This window comes from Notothenia rossii, assembly GCF_949606895.1.
Source record: "Notothenia rossii genome assembly, chromosome: 10".
NCBI classification, from domain to species: Eukaryota; Metazoa; Chordata; class Actinopteri; order Perciformes; family Nototheniidae; genus Notothenia; species Notothenia rossii.
Window position 1 is genome coordinate 37,936,246 of NC_136908.1, and position 21,457 is coordinate 37,957,702.

Genomic DNA, 21,457 nt, shown 5'->3' on the forward strand with positions numbered 1-21,457 from the left:
GAAAAATGACACACAAATTCAAAACAAAAATGAACCTTCGCATGGTCCTTTTGCAATTTTTTGGCATGCCAAAGATTTTGCCCCCGCTCATGAAGTTGCTGACGGAGAAGGGGAAACTCCACCGGCGGTCAAACGATGGCTTAAGATGCCCTCACGAATGGCCCGATGTTGTTACGATCAGAGCCGAAATGTAACATTTCCTTTATCGTGTGTCCATCTGGTGTCAATTTCGGGACAGTGTGACAGGGGCTTTAGTGTTTACTTCCTGTCTGTCTTCTTCTGCTGTTCCCTTTAGTGTTTACTTCCTGTCTGTCTTCTTCTGCTGTTCCCTTTAGTGTTTACTTCCAGTCTGACTTATTCTGCTGTTCCATTTAGTGTTTACTTCCTGTCTGTCTTCTTCTGCTGTTACATTTAGTGTTTACTTCCTGTCTGACTTATTCTGCTGTTCCATTTAGTGTTTACATCCTGTCTGTGTTCTTCTGCTGTTCCCTTTAGTGTTCCCTCCTAGCCATTTTGAATCCAAAGTTTAGTGCTCTCCACAAAATTAATATCCAATTAAAACTGCGGTCACACTTGTGCGCGCAGTGATGAGCGGGCCCTCGCGTCCGTGCGCCTGTCGGGGAGGGCGGCCGGTCGCCCTGGCGTCAAGCAGACGCGCGCGAGTACTCGGAAATGAGCCGTTTGTAATTTCTCTAATTTCGCGTCCCAGACGCCCAGGTTATCCTGCAGCAACCCGGAAACGGATGTCGGCGCGCCGTCTGGAAGGAAAACTAATTTCTCTAAAGGCTCGTTGAGGATCGATTATCGAGGAGGCTGTCTGGAGAAGCCGTGCCCGAGGATACACCAATTTAGAGGAGAGAGGAGTGTCTCTGGAGGAGCTATAACCGAGGGTACACTGAAGTATTCTCCGGAGACGATTTCAGCCAACAGTGATGTTTAAGAGAGGCGTGACGCATGGCTGGATGTCAACGAAGCACAGCTCTGCAAACTGTTCCAGTTGTGATTATAAGTTATTCAAGATGATCAAATGTGCATCAGACTTTCTGCCCTTTACCGTTTGTTTGTTTACTCACTAATCACATCTCCCCTGGATGTTAGGTTATGCTTTCATTGTGAGGCGAGGTTTACAGTGAGAACAGCTGCTGAGGTCAGTGCAGAAAGCAGAACAGTGTGTATAATATATATCGCTCAATAATATATGTAACAGGCCTACATTTCACACTTTATTTGTAGGCTTCAGGAGATATCTACCAATAAACAGTAGATATTTTTCATGAAACCATATAGTGCTTCACATAATAAAATATACAAGGTCTGTAGCCTGATATTTAGTTATGCTTTAGCAGCTGTTTGTGTTTGTTGTACAATGTGTAGGTGTGTGTGTGTGTGTGTGTGTGTGTGTGTGTGTGTGTGTGTGTGTGTCTGTGTGTGTGTGTGTGTGTGTGTGTGTGTGTGTGTGTGTGTGTGTGTGTGTGTGTGTGTGTGTGTGTGTGTGTGTGTGTGTGTGTGTGTGTGTGTGTGTGTGTGTGTGTGTGTGTGTGTGTGTGTGTGTGTGTGTGCGTGTGTGTGAGAGAGAGAGAGTTGAAGGTGCAGGCAGACAGGCGGGTCTCAGTAGCTTAAAGGGGACCTATCATGCTATATTTGAATAATATATTGTAGGGCCCTACCTATATAAGGTATATTTATACGTTTTATTTTTCAAAATATCTAACAGATCATGCATTTTAGCCATGCCTCATTTTGCCTCACTCGAGCTCTGTCTTTGCATGAGCTGGAGCTGACCCCACCCCCCCTGCAATTGAGGGGGCGAGGCACAAGCGTCATGTTACTATGCTGTTGCCATGCTGTTGCTATGCTGTTGCTATGCTGTTGCCATGCCACTGCAACCTCTCATTCCCCTGATAGGTGGAGAGTTGACCATACAGGTGGAGTGCACCTCTGTGATATCATAGAGGTGCAAATCAGAATCCACATGTATCAAATCCGTTGCAGCCCTGTTTTTAGGTCCCCTTTAAGGTAGTATGTGACATATACAGTAAATGGTCAAAAATGGTACATTCTCCATTAGCTTACGAGCTCCATGTTCAAGCGATCAACTATTCCTTCGCAATGTTGCATCACATTGGATATCCGCTTAAGTTGTCCTAGATTGGAATCTTTCCGATCATTTCCCTATGACGAATTAGCACAAATGTGCTTAAAATGCATGAAAAACGCCCATTTTTCAAAATGGCCAGCTTTCTGGGGGGCGAGGCTAATGAAAAGCTGTTTGAAATATATGTGCAATCATAACACCAATGTGTATACAGCGTTTCGTGAATATCGGAAAAACTATATGCAAACAGTTTGGAGTAATTTGCGACATGTAAGTCGTCAAAAATGGTGTATTCGCTGTTAGCTTACGACCTCCACGAGTGATTTTTCAAAAATATGCTCCACAATTAAGTATCATACTGGATAGGGGCTGAACTTGTCCTGGATTGGAATTTCTTCGATCATTCCCCTAGGAGGAGTTGGCAAGAATGTGCTTCAAATGGCTGAAAAACGCACATGTTTCTAAATGGCCGACTTCCTGGGGGGCGGGGCTAATGGAAGGCAATTTGAAATATGTGTGCAATCATAATGTGTATACAGCGTTTCGTTAATATCGGAAAAACTATATGCGAGCAGTTTGGAGCAATTTGCGCCATGTCAATCGTCAAAAATGGTGTATTCGCTGTTAGCTTACGACCTCTACGAGTGATTTTTCCAAAATGTGCTCCGCAATTAAGTATCATATTGGATAGGTGCTGAACTTGTCCTGCATTGGAATTTTTCTGATCATTCCCCTAGAAGAAGTTCGCAAGAATGTGCTTAAAATGCATGAAAAACGCACATCTTTCAAAATGGCCGACTTTCTGGGGGGCGGGGCTAATGGAAAGCAATTTGAAATATGTGTGCAATCATAATAGTAATGTAGATATAGCGTTTCGTGAATATTGGAAACACTGTATTTGAGTAATTTGGAGTAGTTGGAGTCATTTGCAACATGTAAATCGTCAAAAATGGTTTATTCGCTGTTAGCTTACGACCTCCACGATTGAGCTATCAAAAATGTTCTTCTCAATTTGGCATCATATTGGATAGGGGCTGAACTTGTCCTGGACTGGAATTTTTCTGATCATTCCCCTAGGAGCAGTTTGCAAGAATGTGCTTAAAATGGCTGAAAAACGCACATATTTCAAAATGGCCAACTTTTTGGGGGGCGGGGCTAATGGAATCTATTTACAAATATGTCCGCAATTCCATGAGGAATGTCTGTGCCAAAACTCGTGAAGTTCTAAGAAACTATATGTGACTACAGCACAATAGGGGGCGCTAGTGAGCAGCTTTTTGAAAAATTACGTATTTTTTTACATACTCGAAAAAGTCGTGGGCTCTGACGTGTGTCCCAAGTTTTGCCTCCGAAGCTCATTTTATGCTATCACAATTTAAAAAATATTTATAGGCCACGCCCACATTCTGAATTTTTTACGACACTTTAAATCTGAGTTCGTAGTCACCCTGAGAGTATGTCTAAAAAAAAATAATAATAATTAGTCCATCTGCCCTTGAGTTATAAATTGGTGGTATTTTTGGTGCCCCCTATAGTCCAAAATCAAAATGCTTTGGTGAGCCTATTCCCCAAGACAGTCTGAACCTATCTACCGAAATCTGTGTTGTTTGGATACATTGTTGATGAGTTATGAGCATTTCTTTCTAAGCCCCGACTTTTTTGCGAGTACGTTTTGATTGACGGCGGCAATATTTACCGTCCTTGCCTGCTCATTTTCTACAGTAATGTGTCTGACCCTCCATTGATGCTGGATATGAAGTTTGGTGTTGAAAAACTGAAAATTGAAATTTAAGTGAATATTTAACTGTTTTGAACATTATGCTAATTTAGAAGAAAAAACATGTAGTTGGAGCTTAGGGTTCCACGAGGATTATTTGTAGAGCAGGTCCACCCGGATATGTGTGCAAAATTTCAGGTCATTCGGAGTTACGGTGCGACTTTGTAAATGTATTCCGAAATGGGATTTTGATAGGTGGCGCTATTGAGCACGTTGGAATATTTTAACCCATTGACTCCAGAATGTTGTAAATTTTACCGGTCCTGGCGTCCGTGCAAAATTATACAACTTTGTCAGCATCCTAAAGGCCTCAAAAACAGGAAAGATGGTGACTAAAAATATTATAATAATAATAATAATTCCACCAATAACAATAGGTTTCCTCGCACTTCGTGCTAGGACGCCGTTGGGTCCTAGCACATCGTGCTCGGGCCCTAATAAGTACTCCATGGTGTTTTCTGATAGATAGATAGATAGATAGCTAACGTTAAATTGACATGACTTCATTCTGAGGATTGATATGACAGCACATACCGTAGTTCCTCGATCAGAGCCTCCTCCTCCTTCGCAATGGTCCACAAGTGAAAAATATCAGGATTCCTCCCTCACCTCTTTTTAACCACAACGCAAATTAACAGAGACCTGGGCTTTTATTGTGACATCAGTTGTTTTGTCTACTACTTATCTCCTCCATGATATCATTTCTAAATACTTAACAGACTGCTTCAATTCCTTTGTCTGTATTCTGTTTGATAATCCAAAAACACAGTGCATGTCTCCAAATGTCTAGCTAACATTTCATCGTTATCAGTGAAAGAATGCAGTAGCGCCACATGGCAGCCAAATGCTAACTCCTGTTTGGCTTGCATGTCCCATTAATAAGGTCTTTAAAAAATCTTATGATTTTCCTTTCCCTTAGTATTGTGGATGTCGTTAATTCAAAGCCAGATATCCTTGAAGTTTCAAACGTTTTCAAAGCAATTCGGCTCTGAATGTAAGTTGTCGATGTTTGTTGAGGCTCCTTGGTACATTTTCAAGTGAGTGAGTCAAGTAAGTTCAAATGTTGTCTCTAGTGGAGGACAGGAGGCAGGGAAAGCAGGTAAATTACGATATTTTTGTCTTTCGCTAATTTTGACGCAAGATTTGTGATTATAACATTTCTGGAAATGTCAGTGTAAATTAAAGTATTTCAACTTTTGCAAATTATCATCTTCTTTATGTTTCGTATCAATATAACCAACATTTCTGTCATACATTCAACACATAAACAATCACATCATAATCAAGATTGGAAACAAAGGCTCAAACAGAGATTCAAATACAATGTCTACTTTGTGTTTATTCTGTGCACAGCGCTCTTTATTACGTCTTCCTGTGAAGGGAGGGTGAGGGATCACAGTTAAGAAAGAACATAGAAATGTTGGCTTGTTTGTTTCCAAAGAGAAAAAGGGAGTGCCATGATCGATAGGACAGCACAGTGAAACAACTACAACATGTCAGCTGGACAGAATTCTTAAAAGGCATCATGTCTAAAAATTGACAAAATATAAAATACATGTGTCATATTAAATATTGGTCCAAACTGAATAGGCAGTGTGTAGTAAGAAGGAGGGGAACTATATTAATTGTTTTCATATAAACACAGTTATGTTACAGCATGCTTCCATAAGTCAATATGCCAAGATATACACTAACAAGGTAATATTAATAGTTTGATTATGATGGGTTATTGGCTACATTGGTTGTACAAAAATATACATTCCTGTTACAATGTTTCCAACATTGAGCTTCACATTTCTATTTAACATTTAACACTTATTCTCATAGGGAGTCAAATAGAACAACATATTTAAGGTTAAAAAGAAAAGTCTGTTTCAAGATTTTTAACAACTTCTCAAGAAGAAAAGAAAATATCCTCTCTGCCATCCAGATAGATTTTTGGATGCAGATGATACATTATTTTACATCTCACATGCTTATCTCTTATCGCAATATCTCTGACTCTATTGAAAGACAATTACGTATGTTATATGTGTGAATTTTTACTTTTTTGTTCATGTACAAATGTATCTGCTGAAAGACAGATCTTGCGGCTCTCTAAAAGACTGACTAAACCCTCTCTCACTGGAAAATCTGACTCGCACCACAACATGTGTTTACATTCACACTTACATTTTGTTACCTAGTTTTAACCTTGAATATTTTCAATTTTCCCCAAAATCTTTTTTTACTATCCTCAATGGCTATTCTGATGACTGTATGAACTTCCTGAGTTAAATGTACGTTGATATCATACAGCACTGTGAGTTAGTGGACAGCAGATTTAACTTGAGTGAGTAAAATCCACTATGGTCAAACATTTTTAGAGCAACATATGCAACAAAATAAAAAAGCCCTCTCCAACCACAGTGGCTGATGTATATCATGGCTTATTGAAGATGATGAAGATTATGTTTTAGTCATCATTTTAAGCTGTTGAACATTCCTAACACAGACCAGGATCGGGTTCCACAAACTCCTAAAATATGGAAATGAGTCTAATGTTTTCATAACTGAAAATCATTTAAATAAGCTGCAACTTGACTGGAATTATCCTTTCAAACTTGCTGTCTGTAACTGGTGTAATTAATGAGTGCAATTAAGCACATCAACCCTCTATAATGCATTGATGTGATAGATGCAATAATTGGAGTATTGCCTTAATGAGGTTTAAATTAGATAATAGGCGTTAAAGAGATGATTGGAAAGAGCGAGACGATCAAATCAAATTTTCAATGAGGGAAATATCATCCAGAGTGCTCGTCTCTTCACTTTTCAACAGCTTTTAACCAATCAAGCGGACGGTAAACTGTAATTACCCTCTGCCATGTTTGCATCCATTTTACTTCCCTCTCTGGATGACTAAACACTGCCCATTTGGTAGAAAAGTAGAAATGTGAAACATATTCAGAAATATGCTGATGTCATGCTCAGTAGAAATGACTAATAATTAATGTGGTGACTGAAATGCTATAAATACAAAACCATGACGTTACATACAACTGCGTTGAGTAGATCCAAAACATAAACACAAAAAGAGAAGAGAGGCGGGAATAAATAAAGTAAAGGTCATTTCAGTACTCTGTCTCCTCAGTCCTGATATATAGACCCTCCAGAAAAACGTGATTCTGCGATCGCATAATTTACCGCATAATCAGCAAAATGGCACAGATTTTTAAAATGCCGCATATTTATCAAAAGGCCGCATAATCCCCACATTTTTCCACACAAAGTTGAGAAGAAAAAAAAGTTAACTTGTCTTGACGTGACGTCATCAGCTCGCGCATCACAGAATGTAAACAATACTGTATAGAGTGAACGTGTGGAGCTCACACGATAGAGAAAACACCAAAATGAAAAAATCTAATCCATCTCATTTACCGACGAACATTTCTACTAAAGACCGGGCAAAAAGTGGGGGGAAACTATTGTGCAACTGTGTGTTGGAACATACGTCTTAGAGAAAATCGACGGTGACGACCCACTTTGATTCATTCAAACATTCGAAAATGCTTTCTGCTGCTGTGGACAAGAAAGCCAGACGACTAACGTTCACGGAGGCATCAACCTCCAAAACCCTTTCGAGGGCTACAAGAAACGAAGTGAGTAGCCTACAAGATTGAAGCTGGTCAGATAACGAACGAGTAAATTAAAACAAAATGAGGCGGAGAAGTGTGTGTGTGTGTGTGAGATTAAAATAGCCCAATTGCTTTTACAATAAATAAACATTGAATGTGTTTAATTGAATAGTAAAGAGGTTTAACGTTAGTGGCAGGTTGTGTGTGTGAGAGAGAATAAATAAGACAGCCCAATATTTTTAATTTTTTTTATTCTTTTTCCCCGCATATTTTGCAACTTTCCGCATATTTCGCAACTTCCCGCAATTTCACCGCATAAAATCCCATAAAAACCCTGCATGTTTAATCGCATAATCAAGGATTTTTGCCCGCATAATCAAGGAATTTAGCCCGCATAATCAAGGATTTTTGCCCGCGTTTTTCTGGAGGGTCTAGATATAGACCCGCTCTAGTGACACAAGCACTACGACCACAACAAGAACAACTAAAACATTAAAAACGTGAAAATACCACCCAACAAATCATCCACTTTAAATAAAGTGAAAGGAGGAATTGCCCCCGTGGTTTGATAAATTAATCATTTATTTTCTATTTTTACAGAAATTGAAAAAATATGTTTTCACATTGAGAGGGAAAATAAGATATTTACTGTACAGGAAATGACACCAAACTCAGGCCAACATTTACGAGGAACCCTTGAGTCACAACGAGTATATTCCAAGAAAAATCCCCCACAATCCCTTTGTCGATGCTGTTGGGAACACTATGTTAAAAAACAGTTGACCTTGAAGTTATTGATAACCAATTCTGATCGTAAAAAAAGCTGTAGAAAAATAAAGTACCAGTAATCTCAAGATTAAAAGACCAAATGCCCTTGCAAACTTTCCTCCAGACAAATTGGAGAGGATAGAATCCACGAATGTTGTACTTCATTTTTTTTTTTTATTTAAAAAAAGTTCACGTCCAGAGGTTGATTTTTAGTAGAACAAGATAGGATTGTGGGGAATACTGGCAGGTTCTTGGGGATATTCTGGCAACTCTGTCTCCTTCAAGCCACACTCATGGAGGTTAAAGTTCATAGTTCAAATAGGAAGCTGGTTCCCTCTGATGGGGTCTTGGGGTTCAGGTGGAAAGGCAGTGCAGTTGAGTGTGACGGCCAGTGGTGCAGCACTAAAATGGTGTGATGGAGACACAAGTAAAGGGGGGAGAAGGGGCAGCTGAGAGAACTGAGGTGTGGTTTAAGGAATGGCAGATGAAGAGAAATAGACATGGAGATAGGAAATAAGAGAAAGACATTATCAGTGGGTTTCTCAGATCTCACCAGCAAAACAACATGTGCAGAAAAAAAGAAACAGCAACACACCCAATGTGGTCAAGTCAGGTCAAAATAAAATGTTAAATATCAAGAAGAAATCGAGCAAGGTTTGTTGTTGAAATGGTACGATACGATTCGATGTTCTGATAAAATTATACTATAATAATATGTCAGATCAAGTCTGAAATTGTACAACAAAAATTATGATAATGATGGTTGCAGTGAAGTCTGAAATATAATCAGGTACTTTTGTGACCCTCAAATACTAGCTGGGGTTTTGTAAAGTGCAAATAAATAAAAGCCATGAAAAAAAACGTGTACACTATAATTGTTTATACGGTACTTTAAAGCGGACCTATTCTGCTTTTTGTGGATCTCCCTTCCCTATAGTGTGTTCTATATGTTTGTGTGTATGTCAATGGTCTGCAAAGGCTAAAATCCCTGTGTTCCCTCCAGAGGGAGTTTCTCTTCCATCGACTAGCGCTCTAACACATTGTACGTGATAGGCTAAGGGTAGGGACATCTCTAAGCGGTTGACCAATCACAAGCCTGCTATCCAATCAAAGAAACTCCCACTTGAGGGATTTTAGCCTTTGCAGACCATTTACATGCACCCAAACCTATTCAAAACACTACAGGAAAAGAAAAAAACCCATAGCCTAATAGGGTCGATTTAAAGCTCACTTTCATTTTCAGCCTGCGTTTTGTTTTTTCCATGTGGGTCTAATCTCCTGCCAAAACGGTCAAAGCCTGAAGTTTGCATGTTAGGGGAAACGTTCCTGCATGTAAAACAGTATACTGATCATGTGGAATGATCAGATAGTGGTTCACTTGGGGGCAGGAGGGTCTCTGTGGATGTAAATATCTTAAAGCAGTAAAATAGAGAGCCGTCTCACAGTATAAATGCCCTGACACATCCCATATAGCAAGGAGTACTTTGCAAACACGGTTGTGCTCTACTAAGCTCCTCTGAGAAGAATAAAGAAGAGCCAATCAGCTGCCTCGGCTGTTTTTCTACTGTGTGCTCGACAGTTTTCCTACTTCTACTTTGGCAGATTTGCTCATCACCATGCCTTCTTGGCCTGTCAGACAGCACTGAGGGCAGGGGCGGATCTAGACAAATATTCATGGGGTGGCAAGTGGGTGGCAGGAGATGTTGCGGGGTGGCATCCCCTGGCAGAAGTATATGCTGATTTAATCGCAGTCATATCAATCAATGTTAACTTGGAAAGCCACAATATTAATAGTTTAACTCAATAACATTTGGTGACATTATTGTGGCACATCAGTAAAGCCTTACATATAAATATATAAGGTGGCAGACATCATTGAATTAATTTTAACTGAACAATAACTGAATGAGTTTGTTTCAGTCTTAGACCAGCAGGGGTACCAAATCTATGCAGACTGCTGCAATAAGTACATTAATTAACTGTCTCGTCGATGTTTGTCTGAATGAATATGATACTATTAACAATCATATCATTCCTATCAGCTGTCAATCCCTGTTATGATTCACATATTCATTTATTATTGAAGAAACTCTATTTTTTGGAGGAGTTAATGATGAATGTTCCTCAAGATGCTTGTTCACCCTCCTTCAAATTTGAAAGACAAGTAATTACTATCATGTATCAACATTCAAAAGATTCAAAGGAACAGTTCAGCGCCCCACGACTTTACTGCAAACAGTTACAACCTTGACTTTACATCAGAAAGAACAGACATTAAAGAAGTGACTAACTGCATCAGTTAGGTTTAAAAAACGTGTATTCAGCTAAAAACATAAATTATCCAGTGGAAAGTCCTTACCTACTGGCCTAGTTAAAACAAAGTGGTTACTTTTTTTGGGCTGGGCAGTGTAGTTTTACATCTTATTTGACTTTCTCAGGACTTAAAACTGTTTTTTTTCGGGGTAGACCCCCACAAAGACATAAAATATATACACACATACAAAGTCATGATCTTAACAGTTTGTTATGCTCATCGCTCAGCATCAAGTTGGCATGCCTATGACAGCTGAATGGTAGTTCCACGATTACCATTTTGTTCAGCCAAACGCCTCACAAACTGACTAAGATCAACAGCTTAAGTGTGTTTTGATTCAATGCTGAGTACAGCCAAACTTGACAGTCTGTCATTGTAGACCGCAAATACCTAATTCCTTCCGTCTACTTGGGTCTGAATGCTTCTCGTTTTTGCGCCGTCCCCCTGTGTTCAAATTAAATCGCCGCCAATCATATTTCCTCGCTCGCGCAAGGGCCGGGGGAGGGGTTACAAGGCTCGCGTCTTGTGCTGCATTCACTTGCACTCGGACATTAGAGATTTTCTCTCATAAATGTCCGATGAGCCACAACTTTTCTTTCAAAACAAAGATGCCATCTGGGGTGGCAAGGCTATTTTGTAGGGTGGCAGTTGCCACACCATGCCACCCCGGTAGATCCGCCCCTGACTGAGGGCTCTTGAACACGGCCCTATCCTGGAATGGGGGGGTTGTGTTTACATGCCAGCCTGTTAACAGACTAAACGGCACCCGACCCCATCCAGGACCCTTTAAATCACAGAAACAAGGTCACATTAAAGCCACATGGGCACCATTAATGTCAAACGTCATGCAGCCAGGGCACCTCGTTTCATCTTAAAACAACAAACTGTTACCATACAGATCTATTTAAAGAGTGGGGGTTCCTAAATGAGTGCTGCTGTTTTCAATGAATTTGCAAGTGTGTGTCTTCAGAGTGTGAAGCACAAAGACAGCAGCTCCTCACACACTCCCTGACAGGGCTCACTGAACTTTCACAACTCTGCCTTCAAGCTGCAGCTGGATCTCTATCAGTTAATTGAGATTTAAACATTAATGATACCGAGCAATCTGAATTTGATAGGTTGCACTATGAGAAAAACTTCAAATATAACCGTACAATTATGACACAATAATCTTTAGCACTAAGCATCAGGACCAGCAGCTCATGGCAGAGTAGGCGATAGATGAAAATATTAAATTACATCTTATTAAGCTGATTCTGCTGGTATTACAGCCAAATGCCAATCAAAAGTTTTAAATAAACTTTGTGAATCAAGGAGACTGAATCCTGTTATTGGCTAAGGGCAGATATGATTGGGCTCTGTTGATGTTGGACCTTTGTCATTGGGAAGGACTCACATTTTATAATGGCTGGAACATTTTCACAAATCAAAGTCCCCTTTCTGAAATGTGTAAAACGCTCAGGTAATCAGTTTGGGGCCAAATTAATTTAATCAGAATGGCGAACAATGTCATGCAGAGGTTGTCCCGTGCATACCGGTATTTTATAAGAAAATGTCATTTAGAAAAATCTTTTTTGCACTGCTTGATCTATCTCTCTCATCTTTTCTATAGGACAAACATACAAGTCTTTAACATCCTAAAATCTACCCAATTACATTTACAGATATAGCGATTCATTTCAGACAGTTTGAAACGCGAGGGCCGTGATTGGTACGTGATCTGCCCTCGCTCAAGGGAAAACCTCCAGCTTGACTTGAGACTGCCCCGTGATAGATAAATGTAATTATAATGAAGCCAGCTGCAATGGATCATTGATCCACCAAGGGGTGCAGTGGGGTTCCACACTGGAGCTCATGTGAAATAAAGTCAGAGACAGTACGCTGGATGTACAGCAAAACTTTGTTAAGATCCATATGTCATGGATATCATACTCTGTGCTAAATAAGAGACATGTAATCATTTACAAAACATCACCATGGTGTTATTTAACAAAATAATGTTGTTTAGTCGAAAAAAACGAACGGGAGGAAATGCAGCCCGGCTCTCGATTTGTAATCCTAATTTAATCATCATCTTCACCACGATCATTTATGTTTATGTTCACCGAATTGACATGAAATCACTGACACATATGAATATACTGTATTCAACTTCATTAAAACGTTATTAACGTGCCTAAACTCAGTAATTCACCAAAGATATATTTATATTTTAATGGAGCCTCGTCGGCAGATCAGGATCCCAACGCGCAGCGGAGGGATATTGGTCTGCATGACGGGTGTTATTTTCCCCATAAGGAACAAGTCGCTGCAAATTATCCCGCTTATTACATGGCCACATTCTCAACAAAGTAACGACATGACTCCCAATATTAATTGAAATGCTTTTATGGATTTAGAAAATGTTTTTATTGATTTAAAAAATAGTTGTATGTGTTGATTTAAATTGACATGCATCCGCTAAGAAAAATAGTCCGTTGTTACCGTTTTTTAAACAGTGTGAATGAAACGGCAGCTCTCTCCCCCCTCCCCCCCTGATCTTTCTTCTCCAGCAGCTAAATTAACTGTAGGTTACTCTGAGTGACCATAGACTGTATGTGACCAGCTTACAGTTAGTGACGTAACAACACCATAAAAGCTGGTGGGTTGAAAGCAATACGGGAGGTAAAAATAACTACAATAATTGTGATTAATTTATTGTGGCTTTTATGTTTTTAGGTATAAAATGTTATGTAATTCAGGCTTATAGTTCATCATGCTCTAAAAGCCTTCAACAATGACAATATTCATAGTAATCTAATAAATCCTTCCAACACACATTGTAAAAAATAGCCTACTGTAAGTTAAGAAATCATTCCAATATGTATATCTTCGGATGTAACAACAATAACATTATAAATAGTAACATAGCTGAACATGGTATTGCACATTTAGCTTTGAGTTTTACTGACATGAGATGTTTTTATTACATGAATTAAGGTGACTGAGGCTTTTTAACATACAGGGATGCAAACTCATCAGGTATGAAAAAGGTGACAAGGATCCGAGCCCCCGGCTCCCCCACCCCACGGAATATCGGCTTTAAAATGAGGAATGACAGAAGATTTCAGCAGTCAGAACAACTAAAGCAGCAGTGTTAACAGAAACGCCAAAGAGTCACATCTAATAGAAATATATAAAAGCATTTATTTTAATTGTGTAGCAGTCAGTTTATAATTTTGGCAGCACTGTTGAGCATTTTGAAAATGTATTTTCACGCCTCTGTGCAAGGCTTAGTCTTTCTATCTTTATAGCCACATGGTGTAAAGTAACTAAGTTCATAAACTCAACAAGTACTGTACTTGGGCACAATTTTGAGATACTTGTACTTTATTTAAGTATTTCAATGTTTTGCTACTTTGTTCTTCTACTCCACTACAGTTCAGAGGTACATGGTGTACTTCTACTCCACTCCATGTATTTAATACCTTTAGTTACTTTACAGATGTGGATGAATGATGTGAAATATAATCAAGTGTTAAATCAGACTTTAGTTCCACCTGGAGTAAATCCACAAGCTACCCTGCAGTATACAAAGTCATTCAAACTAGCTGCACCTTTACCAGCTTTGAGAACACTTTCATGATCAATCATTATAAAACATATTATATATATTATTCTGAAATGGACCAATCTGCACAATGACTACTTTTACTGTCGCAACTTTCACTATATTTTGATGAGAATACTTTTCTACTTTCACTTGATGAACATTTTGAATGCAGGACTTTTACTGTAACAGAGTATTCCTACACTCTGGTAATTCTACTTTTACTCAAGTACAAGACCTGAGTACTTCTACTTTTACTCAAGTACAAGACCTGAGTGCTTCTACTTTTACTCAAGTACAATATATATATATATATATATATACCACTTCTGTTTATAGCCTATGGAAAAAACTATTAGAAATAGAAGGCTAAAGCTAACGTTAGCAGATAGTGACAATGTATGCTAGCTAGCTAGCTCAACGATTCCTTAAATAATATTGCCACAGAAAAACTTTTCAGTTCACATCACGCTCTGCCGCTCCGACAGGGAGCTCTGGTCTGAACACCTGAACGGCCCGTTCTAACAGCTGTTCACCAGCGGTGCCACAGTGACTCCGGACGAGCAGTTAATATTAACGAACGCACCCGTAGGTAATGTAGCTGCTGAAGCTAGACCATCACCTCGGAGCAGCAGAGCCTTATTATACATCCATGAGCAGAGCCGACAGGCAGGAAGACTCGAGCACACAGCTCGCACTTCATTATAATATATAAAAAAAGAACACCATGCGTGTCATGATGGCACATAACAGCTCACGGCCGCAGATTACTCCGGGTCCCATACCCCAAAAATATTTTTATTGCAGATCTACATGAATCACACAAACGACCTATTTTGGATTCAAAACTGCGAATTTCGACAAGTTTGCATCAAGCCCAACTGAAACATAACATCTGAAACGATGTAACAACATAATACACTTTGATGCAGCTTGTGATGTGAGGAGTGAGGGACATGGCTTAGAACGGGCGTGTCGCCTGGCAGGACAGGAGAGTGTGTGCACCAGTCTGCCTTGATCTATGAATTCATGTCCGTGTCACTCACTGCTGCCCACAGCTGTTTTATAGAAGGAAAACCTCCTTCACTTCATGAAAGTGTTTTAACCACACACACACACACACACACACACACACACACACACACACACACACACACACACACACACACACACACACACACACACACACACACACACACACACACACACACACACACACACACACACACACACACACATGAAATCACTGACAAATATGAATATACTGTATTCAACTTCATTAAAACGTTATTAACGTGCCTAAACTCAGTAATTCACTAAAAATATTTATATTTTAATGGAGCCTCGTCGGCAGATCAGGATCCCAAATCGTTCTTCTCCAGCAGTTAAATTAACTGTAGGTTACTCTGAGTGACAAGCTTACAATAGACACAACATTGTCATTGCAAGTGACCCTCAGTTAGTTGACTTTTATGTTCAACTGCTAAATTCGTTACTGATAAAAAAAGGGCTTCTACTGTACCTAATTACCTTAACACTAGAACCGCCAGAGGTTTTTGTATAGGCCTACCTAAAACCGTCAAATCCCGCTATTAGAATGCAATTTTTAACAACATAGGGTGTTACATAACACACTTTCAGGAAAAGTCACGGACTGGGAGACTTTAATATTTTATTGAAAAAAAGTTACATTGCATACACACAAAACACATCACACAAATTGACCTGATTGGTGGTTCTAGTGTTAAATAAACTCACTAATTAATGAAACCAGTTCAATACGCATTATTCTTATTCTTATCATTCTTTATGAGCGCAGAAATAGTCTTAAAATCAGATCTGTTTTTTAAATGAAATCTGACGGCAGGCAGTTAGCTCTGATCACCTATGATAAATGCATCACACCTAATTGCTGGCCATTCAGCCACAGAGCTCCCTCTATACAAATCAAACTGTAGACGGTGTGAAAGCACCTATTGTTTTAAATAATGGTCGGAATGTGACCTGTGAGCCTTCTGAATTACCGTGGGACAGACAGCACATTCTAAACTAAAATGTTCAATCAATACAATAAAGTAACATCTTATCTTATCTTAATAATATCTTCATATTCATAATAATAATAAATCATACAGTATGTGTCCGAAAAAATATACTGCATATTAAAGCAAACGATTGTAAAGGTAAAATGTTGAGCATAACAAATAAAGAAGTGTAATGTAAACATTTACCTTATTATTATGATTATTTAATATATAAAGACTATATACTATCGAATTACAAGATTAGATATACTTTAGTATCGTATCTAAAATTCATATGCTCTTCAAAACACAACTGAAAGTCCATGAAACCATCCATGTCTTTCTGTATTTGTGAATGAAGCGCCATCTCCTGGTTAAAACCTGAAATTGAAAATCTGGCAACGCCCTCTTGGAAAATAGTGGGAGGGCTTAACATTCCTCTATACTGGTCTTTGGCAGGCCGTAGGCAGGAAGCTGTAAGCTGGAGTCTGAAATGAAGTGCTACATCTGTAATAGTATTGAACATTTGTAAAGCCTGTTTAGTAGTAACGTTTGGAACATTGATCTTACTACTCCAATCAGTTGGTACTTGGTACTGGTGTTACAAGCCATTTGTTTGTGCCTTCTATATCAGATCAACTCTTGTAATACCCAGATAAAAAAGAGACACCTCCATAAACTATATTTCTACGCCTCCTTTTAAAGACGAATGGAAATCAGGAGAAAGATCATTTGTACTATTTTTGTACCAATTTTTTGTATAATACTGTCCACATGATATATTATTTTCATTTAGTAAGGAAATATGATATACAGATTATTTGCATTAGCAGAAAAGGATTTATAAGTGTCACCACTTCCATTCAAACCACAGAATGGATGCTAAAGGGTGGGTGTACTGCAGGTGGGTGTGTGGTTTGAACTCACCTTCCAAAGGATGAGTTTGTCTTACTCCGGGCTGATCTCTGTCTCCTGGTGAACTACCACTTTGGTAACAGACATGTCTGGGTGCTGCTCTTTAGCCTCCTTTATGGCCTGAGCCAGAGCCTGGGTGGTGATAAAGGACAGAACACAAAGTACAAGATAAAAACACCATTAATGATTTACATTTTGCCAATCTGATGAACTTGGACACAATTGCTTTATCAGGGAATTAAAGCCTTAATATAAATCCAGCTTCATATTTCAGCCATTGCAACACATAATGAAATGAGCTGCTTTTGCAAGAGCTTTGAGGAAAACGGCATTATTACAACATAATTCATTGTGAACAGTGAGCGTAAACCAATAATCATCTTCTCTCATCAGTTCCTCACCTTGTCATGATCAATTTCAGTGTCTCCAGTGATGACTATTCTCTTCTCAATGCGAGTCTCAGAGATCCCTCCTTTCACCGTCTACAACAAACACATGACACAGGCGCTAATATAAGCGAGGAAAAACATACGAAAATAAAATTCCATTATTATTACCCCTCCGAAATCTGGATGACAACAAAATCTGCAGTGATAAGAAGGTCAGACACACATTGATGTCAGTAAGGGAGGTGTCCTTCTTTGATGGAGGTTAGAAATAAAGTGGATCCAGGGTGGATTATGCAAAGAAACACAGATTTACAGTATGTAACACATGTACACATTAAAAGTGTAAGCATGTATTATTTCTGAGTGTGAGAGTGCACATTTTTTGATTATGCTCGGGCAAACTAGTTTTCGTGAAAGTTGTTCAAGATCATTAGAATAAAATATTACAGTGCATCTATAGTGCTATATTTAGGCAATAGCATAGGTTTCACATATATAAAAAAATATAAAAAACATGTCGATGAAGTGTTTTGCTCAAAATACATTACATTACATTGCATTGACTTCACACGTTTATCCAAAGCGACTTACAATAACTACATTCGACCAGGAAGATGCAACCTTGAAGAAAACAGAATCATATAAGTACATCAGGTTTCATAGAGCCAAACATTTCAAGTGCTACTCAACTGGCTATAGATAAGCCAGTCCTTTATTAGTATATACGTAAGTGCTCTGTTAGCAGTTCTTTGTTAGTAATTCTATCGCTCGAAGTGGAGTCGCAAGAGATGAGTTTTCAGTCTGCGCCGGAAGATGTGCAAGCTATCTGCTGTCCTGATTTCAATGGGGAGCTCATTCCACCATTTTGGAGCCAGGATAGCAGACCCACATGTTTTTGCTGATGGGAACTTGGGTCCCCCTCGCAGTGCGGGTGCAGCGAGCTGTTTGGCTGATGCAGAGCGGAGTGCACGTGCTGGGGTGTATAGTTTAACCATGTCCTGGATGTAGGAAGGGCCAGATCCATTCGCAACATGGTACGCAAGTACCAGTGTCTTGAAGTGGATTTTAGCAGTTACCGGAAGCCAGTGAAGGGAGCGGAGGAGCGGCGTGGTGTGGGAACATTTTGGAAGGTTGAAGACCAGACGAGCCGCTGCAATCTGGATGAGCTGCAGAGGTCGGATGGCACATGCAGGTAGACCAGCCAGGAGGGAGTTGCAGTAGTCTAGGCGTGAGATGACGAGAGCCTGGACCAGAACCTGCGCTGTTTTCTGGGTCAGCTGGGGACGTATCCTCCTGATGTTGTAAAGCGTGTTGTAGCAGCGATGTTTGCAGTGAAGGACAGTTTGTTATCTAGGGTCAAACCAAGATTCCTTGCAGTCTGAGTCGGGGAAACAACAAAGGTGCCGATGTTGATTGTTAGGTCAAGAGTGGGACAATCTTTTCCCGGAAGGAAAAGCAGTTCAGTCTTGTCAAGGTTGAGCTTGAGGTGATGAGGAGACATTCACTGAGAGATGTCAGCTAGACAAGCAGAGATGCGTGCGACGACCTGGGTCTCTGAGCGGGGAAAGGACAGAAATAAATGGGTGTCGTCAGCGCAGCAGTGGTATGAAAAACCATGCGGGCTAATGACAGATTCGAGCGAGTTTGTGTACAAGGAGAAGAGGAGGGGACCAAGAACAGAGCCCTGAGGGACCCCTGTAGTTAATTGACAAGCGTCGGACTTCAACCCTCTCCAAATTACCCTGTAGGTGCGGTCTTTGAGGTATGAGGTGAGGAGGGAAAGTGCAGTGCCTGAAACTCCAAGTTCTTGGAGAGTGCGAAGGAGGATCTGATGGTTCACCGTGTTGAATGCAGCAGACAGGTCCAGAAGGATGATGACAGAGGAGAGGGATGCTGCTTTATCAGTGTGCAGTTCCTCAGAGACAGCAAGGGGAGCAGTTTCTGTTGAGTGACTTGCCTTGAAACCAGACTGGTGCGGATCCAGAAGGTTGTTCTGATGGAGATAACATGAGAGTTGTTTAAAGACAGCGCGTTCAAGTGTTTTAGACAGGAACGGGAGGAGAGAGACAGGCCTGTAGTTTATAACATCAGACGGGTTGGGAGTGGGTTTCTTTAGGAGAGGGTTTACTCTTGCCTCCTTGAGACTGTTTGGAAAGTGACCAGAAGTTAGAGAAGTGTTGATGAAATGGGTGAGAAACGGTAGAATATCAGGAGCGATAGTCTGAAGGAGGTTTGAGGGGATAGGGTCCAGAGGACAGGTGGTAGGAAATACCAAACAGATCACCCATTCTAGCCATGCCTCATACCCCTCTATTTCACTTCCTGTTGCAAAAGTAGTGATTTGAGGTATAAAGCTTAAAAAAAAAAGATTTAAAAAAGGAGGGGGCTGAGCTCATTCGGGAGATTCTACCGGCAGCTACTGCCGTGATGAAACGCCATATCATGGATTATCAAGGATTGTTTGTGAAACAGTATGGAGCTCAAAGGCTTTCTCTCTTGCCGGTTATACCACAAGGTGAGGTCCGTGCCCGACGCACTCCAATCCCTGCGCACATCCAGCGCACACCTTCTGGAGACGACTACAAAGCCAGTGGACTGTGATCACTCTGGAGTCTCGGCTGTGTGAGCGGATGCCTCTCGCTAGTTGCTCTCGTTTGTGTGCAAATGTGTTAACAGTGGTTAACTTGTGTGGTCCGTGTTGAACAGTATTATTGTGAGTAGAGGTGCCTCGATTAGATTAGTATTGTGTGATTGTTGTACTTTACCTCAGCTGTGTTTTCTTACAGCTTCCTTTATTTAGACTGTACCACTTTGACACTGAGGGTTTTAGTTCGTTATTTTCTATTTCTTTGTATGTAAACAGGCTCCTTTTGTTAGAGTCCTTCCTTTGTTTGTTCCTTAGGCCCCGGCCACACGAGGATGAAAACTGTCGTTTGCGTTACTGTTTAGTGTCATATAGACCGTTCGGCCACACGAGGACGACCGAATATGACAGTAAACAACTGGGGAAACGATAACGGGTCCCAAGGTGGATAGAACGGTATACGCAACGCTCTGAGGGGTCCAACGGCTCCGTCTGTAATCCCTATACGATCATTTTCTGATAATGATGACGCAATAGCCCCGCCTCTCCCCGCCTCTGCTGCTCGCCCCGCGTCAAAGTAAACTGCACACTGAATTCAGATTATTTATCTTTTTCTCGATATGGACATAAACGCGAGTGAAGTCTAATCTGACAGGACGGAGACAGGCAGCTCTGCTCACCTGCAGCTCATCCCGCTGTTATGCAGCGGTGAACGGAGCAAAACATACACTTCAAGTCAGATCATCACCCTTAGCTATTTTAATTACCTCTCGAACTACCTAAACTAGTTATAAATATGTGTATTTTTACTGTCGGCCGGGGCACTCATTACTGGATCAGCTGCTGCTTGAGACAGACACTGACGCTGTCTGAAGAGAGGGAGGAAAAAGGGAGGCTCCATGTATTATATTATTATATTATATAGATTTGTTATTCATTTGTTTTAAATCTCAATAAATAACAAAGAAGACCTTTGACCGGCACTTTTATAATTTTGTCTGGAAGATTTAAACTTTAACACACGTGGACTGGCGAAAAACTCTGCCCGGTTCCCTCGGCCCCCACCGCGGAGAATAAACAGAAGGGCAACCATGACAACCATGCTTCTTCGCTGCTTTTGTGGAGGAAGTTACAGCGCCACGTACAGGCTCCTGCATATGTACTGCAGCTTCTCCAGCGGTTGGAGCTAAACAGAGCTGTCTCGTGTGGACAGACACTATCCGGTGAACATTGCGTGTGGACGGAAGCTTTTTTGTGATTGCGTTTGCGTTAATCCTATGCGTTTAGCCATATGCGTCCTCGGTTGGCCGGGGCCTTAGTTAAGTCGGCACCCTTTTGGCCTTTTTGTTTATTCAGGCTGCGTGCCTTTCATTTTGTTTCACCCT

At 40.4% G+C, this 21,457-nt stretch overlaps 2 protein-coding genes across 13 annotated transcripts in view; one reads left to right on the forward strand and one right to left on the reverse strand.

Moving 5' to 3' along the window:
* Nucleotides 1-21,457, forward strand: part of LOC307023166 (uncharacterized protein) — a 213,531-nt gene that overhangs the window by 154,968 nt on the left and 37,106 nt on the right. The window lies entirely within an intron of this gene.
* LOC307023165 (protein 4.1-like) overlaps nt 5,192-21,457 on the reverse strand; it is a 196,965-nt gene continuing 180,699 nt past the window's right edge. For all 12 annotated transcript variants that reach the window (XM_079656259.1, XM_079656257.1, XM_079656262.1 and 9 more), the window contains 3 exons: nt 17,501-17,581; nt 17,112-17,231; nt 5,192-8,715 (listed from right to left, as the gene is read on the reverse strand). In XM_079656259.1, coding sequence (XP_079512385.1) covers nt 17,133-17,231; nt 17,501-17,581 — 180 coding nt within the window. In that variant the 3' untranslated portion in view covers nt 5,192-8,715; nt 17,112-17,132. The remainder of the gene's footprint in view (nt 8,716-17,111; nt 17,232-17,500; nt 17,582-21,457) is intronic.